This window comes from Juglans regia, chromosome 13 (assembly GCF_001411555.2).
Source record: "Juglans regia cultivar Chandler chromosome 13, Walnut 2.0, whole genome shotgun sequence".
Classification (NCBI taxonomy): domain Eukaryota; kingdom Viridiplantae; phylum Streptophyta; class Magnoliopsida; order Fagales; family Juglandaceae; genus Juglans; species Juglans regia.
Window position 1 is genome coordinate 17,360,690 of NC_049913.1, and position 4,750 is coordinate 17,365,439.

Below are 4,750 nucleotides of genomic sequence, written 5' to 3' on the forward strand. Positions count from 1 at the left end.
TAGTATAACCACAAATGCTAAAATAATTATGGAACCCATCATAGAGATGTTATAAAGTACAGAAATCATCATCAAATTCAATTTCTAAAGAATGCATTAATGATAACATGACAGGGGAACCGAAAGGAATGAACTATACACATACCACCCACCACCAACCATATAATACTTCTTACCACCCTCAATAAATATATGCTCTCTGTACCAAAAAAAAAAAAAAAACAGACCCGGGTAAATCTAAGGGGAACTAAGATGACAACAGTGCCATATGACAAAATAAATACTGAAACCTTCTTAAATGGAAGTAGCCTCGGCCTGGCTTATTCTGCTACGGTGGTGCCGCTTTCCATGGTGTCGTCGGCCATTTCCAAATGTAACAGGATCAAAGATCCTGAGTCTCTCTGCTTCTTGGGGATTAATCACACACTCGACCGGGGAAACTTTGTATCGAACTCTATCATAGCAATAAGAATATGTCATGAGCTTCTTTCTGAAACTTTCCATTTTAATTCTTTGCACGGATGTGATACCAGTAGGAATTGCTTCAGAACTTTGAGGATTGTCACACTTGGCTAAGTGTTCAATGGGATCAACTGAGCAGCCATGGAGGACAAAATCAGAGAATTCAGCCATGTAGGGGGCATATTTGTAATTGACTCTGTATTTGCCTCCATTGGTAGCCCAATCAGACCCATCCCATATTGTGGCATACAAAGTCATTGGCTTAGAAGGAAAATCACCACCCATAGATTCTGTTCTCTTGAACTCTCTGATGGGAACGTTGTCTACATAAAAGCTACAACGAAAAAACAGGCCCAGGAAACAGAACACAATTAATTACAGAGGTATTAGAATGCTCCAGAAAAACTAGAAATCCCTTATCCTCTAATTGATTGCTGAGATAACTGTGAGAGAAAAATAGGCCAAATATGAATCTAATTAAACAAAATTCTTACTCTGGTTCCCTGGTCTATAAACTCGGATTAAATTACTTGGTTGTTTTAGGGTCAATCACATCTAAACATATATCTAGAAAATGTACAATCCAAACATCATTTCTGAACTTTTAGTAACCTTTTTCAATCAAGGAAACAGAGCATCCCAGCTTAAGTAATGCCATTAAAGGAAAACCGACTTTGATGAAACAGGTGCATCTATTCATTGAAAAGAAGACGACAAAGAAGAAATTAAAAAAGAAAACAACAAAGAAGATGCTGTTTCTATAACAGAGAAGACAAAAAGGCAACGCATCAAGTCTCTAAAGACCGAAAAATCAATGAATAATGCTAGTTAGTCCCATCTTTTTACACCTTCGAAGTTACAACTAGTGTATTTGATTTTTTTTTTTTTTTTAAATGGTTAAAAATGTTACCACTGTAATTTTTTTAACATTTAAAAATATAAAAATACAAAACACAAAAAATCTTTTTTTTTTATAAGTATTATAATGATAAGATAAAAAAATTTAGACCATTTATCGATTTGTGCGTATCATCCTTGTGCAGTGAATCACTTTTACCGATAAAAACACAAAAAACCAATTGATAGAGTGGTAACTTGAGGGAGCAAAATGATGAGAAGCAGCACTCACTACTTCGTATTAGTGAATAAATGTTTAACCCAAAAAAAAAAAAAAAAAAAAAAAGGAGGAACCAAAACTGGTGCAGCGGGTATGGATTAATTGATGCTTACATGATCTGAGAATCAGTCCAGAGAATGCTGTACTGATGGAAATTGTCAGAGGGATCGAACCAGAGATTGTATCTCTCTTCTCTGCCTATGCTAGTGCTTCCATTGCCATAAACATTGGTTTGAATCCTCCAGTTTTTGCCTCTGATGTTACCCAAGAACTCAAAATCGATTTCATCGTGGTTCTTCTCAAACATATCACCATTTGACATCTGCCATCCAAATACAAGCATGACTAAGAATTACAAATGGATTTGTTCGTTCCATCAAAAGTGATAATCTTCTGAAATTTTTCCTCCAGGGTAGGAACTGATCAAAATACCAAACTAACTTAATCTCTGTTAATGGTCTTGAAAGGTGAATTAAAAAGTTCAAAGATAAGGCCATCTGGTTGTTCCTATACTATGGCATCGAGTTGTAAACCAAGCAAAAGAAAATCGTTAACATTTAAGAAAAAATAATAATTTCAGGGTATTCAGATAACGAAATAGAATACTCACATAAAACGCAACCACAACACCAGCAGTGTAATCAGCGGGAAGCTTAATTGAAACACTGAAAAACCCATGAAGGTAAAGGTCCTGGGACACGAATCCGGACCCTAAACGAACAACAACCATCAAATGAGAAAAATAAAATCAGTCAAAGGCACCAACAGTAAAACCTTCATAATAAGCCAAAAAAAAAAAAACTAATAAACAACCTGTCCTCTCATCCAGAGAAAGATGAACCGATTTCCCTTCCCTATGGACAGCCAGATTATCATTACCAAAAAGCTGGGTATACCCTTCGTCAAAGGCCATGATTGGAAAACTCTTGGGTGACTCAGAAGCAAGAACCACAACTAGAAAGCAATAAATCAGGAGAAGAAAACCCAGATGAGAGCACCCCATCGTCTTTCTGATCTTTGACTCAGTAGGAGAAGAGTTTGTGAATGTTACGGTTTTGTTCTAATCTGTGCCTATATTTGAAATGTATAGACCATATGAGAGATGGAGGGGTGCAGGGGAACTAGGGAGAGGAACCTGCAGTATGTTTCTTTACAATGAAATGGAGAGCCGAAAAGGTAAATGAGAAGGAAACACAAAGGGGAAGGGCCAGGGCAGACTGCAGAGGTCCTTTTTAACGGTGACAAAGTGCGAGAGAGCTAGCTGTTCATACGCAGACAGTTTTCCTTTTCTCTTTTTTTTTTTTTTTTTTTTTGTACTTCTTTTTTCTGCATCGTATTAATTGAAGTTTCCTATTTTTTAATCTATATCATTATCTTATGTTTCCACCTCTTTTTAATGGTACTACAGATTTTTGTTTTTAAGAAAATGGATCTTTTTTTTATGTTTGATAAGTGTCATTTGTGTCTCGGAGCCAGATGGATGAAATCCTTACCGAGTTGGGTGTAATATAAAACGAGAATTTTTTTTTTTTTTTTTTGGAAATATCCGTGGCATGTATTAATAGCTCATAAACAAGAGTCTGAATACAAATTAATACTGAATCAAAAGAAGTGGTATAACCACTAATGCATAGAGCATCGTTGCTTAAGACATGAGCAACAAAATTACTTGCTCTAACTGTTGACCAATGAGTGAAGGAGTGGAGAGTTTTCCGGTATTTGCTATTAACTTGCCTGCATCAGTGATTGAGTCAGTTGGTGAATTGAGACCTGTGACAATCGGTAAGGAATCATCTTTCATGATGATGTCTTTGTAGCCCGAGGACTTGCAAAATAAAGAGGCCTGTAGAGCAGCAAAAGCCTCTGCTGTTAATGAATCAGGGTAGAGGTCATGCTTCATTCTGAGGGTGGCCAGGACTCGACCCTGTCAGTCTCTAATGACTGCTCCAAGTCCTACTTTACAAGATATTTTATCTATAGATGCATCCCAATTTAATTTTAGACTGCCTTTGAGTGGAGCTTCCCATTTAGTTATCTAATGGTAGGTGATTGATTTGAGTCATCTTCTCTATTATGAAATATGATGTAGCTCCTCTAATAATTGTCTGGATTGCTGGCTAATATTTGTAGGATGAGAAAATAGGCCCTTGAAAATCAAGTCATTCCTCCTTTTTCATATGAACAATGATGTAATGGTAAAAGACAACAGCTCCTCTTGCTCCTTTTCCATAAAACGCAGATTTTGAGTTAATTTCATTTGTAAATGTTGCAAAAAGATTTGTTTTACAACTATTAAATATTTGGTTTAGTTTGGATACAGAAATATTCTCAACCCATCTCTTTTCTTCTCATTTTATTATTATAATTTTCTTAAATTTTCATACAAAATATAAAAATTTAATAAATAATTCAATTTTTTCAAATCTCAAAATAATAATAATATTAAAAAATAATATTATAATATTTTTTTCAACTCATCTAACATAATCTTATCGCATTTTACTATGCAAACTAGCCCTCTCTTGGGGTATATTTGGTAAATGTGATTTGATTGAAAATTCTCAAAATTTTTCGTAATTTTCTTTTCAAACATTACTCAAATAGAAAACATTTTTCAATTTCAAATTTTTAACTTTTTTATTTAATCATTACAACTTTTACAAACTTCAAAACAAAATATAAAATTCAATTTTTTTCAAAATTCAAAATAAAAATAATAATAAACCATTTCTCTTTTCTCAAAAATAATATTAAACCATTTCTTTCTCATTTTCCAAATTTTTCTCTCTCATGTGACCATGTCCAACATCTAATAAAATATTTTAATTTAAATCACTTTATTATTATTTACATATAATTTAATTACTATTTATAAAATTATGAGATACTGCAAATATTTAAATTTTTCTCTCTCGTTTGGTTTCGTAGGACATCTCAGGTCATCTCAGTTCATCTCAACTCATCTCAGCTCATCTCAACTCATCTCACTACTATTCATTACTATTCAGCAACTTTAACTCACAAATCTCACTACTATTCACAATTCATCTCATTACTATTCACAATCCATCTCAACTCATCTCAACTCATTTTTAAATCCAAACTTCAAAGGGAATAGGGTGTCAAAAATTATTATTATATATTAAATGAAAGAATTGGACAACAGTGGGC

The 4,750-nt window shown here is 33.9% G+C and overlaps 1 protein-coding gene across 1 annotated transcript; it reads right to left on the minus strand.

Moving 5' to 3' along the window:
* On the minus strand, positions 1-2,859 carry LOC108986843 (probable xyloglucan endotransglucosylase/hydrolase protein 28). The gene is made up of 4 exons (XM_018959613.2): positions 2,393-2,859; positions 2,190-2,290; positions 1,693-1,901; positions 1-796 (listed from the first exon to the last, which is right to left on the minus strand). The coding sequence occupies exons 1-4, from the start codon at positions 2,580-2,582 to the stop codon at positions 295-297; spliced, it is 1,002 nt and encodes a 333-aa protein (XP_018815158.1). The 5' UTR covers positions 2,583-2,859; the 3' UTR covers positions 1-294.
* Between the last annotated feature and the right edge of the window lie 1,891 nt (positions 2,860-4,750).

What these genes read in the sequence shown, in the direction of transcription:
- LOC108986843 (XM_018959613.2), bottom strand. Translation starts at nt 2,582, where the DNA reads ATGGGGTGCTCTCATCTGGGTTTTCTTCTCCTGATTTATTGCTTTCTA. An exon ending in TTCTCTGGATGAGAGGACAG is followed by an intron (nt 2,291 to 2,392) that starts GTTGTTTATTAG and finishes TTGTTCGTTTAG; the next exon opens with GGTCCGGATTCGTGTCCCAG. An exon ending in GTGTTGTGGTTGCGTTTTAT is followed by an intron (nt 1,902 to 2,189) that starts GTGAGTATTCTA and finishes TTTGGATGGCAG; the next exon opens with ATGTCAAATGGTGATATGTT.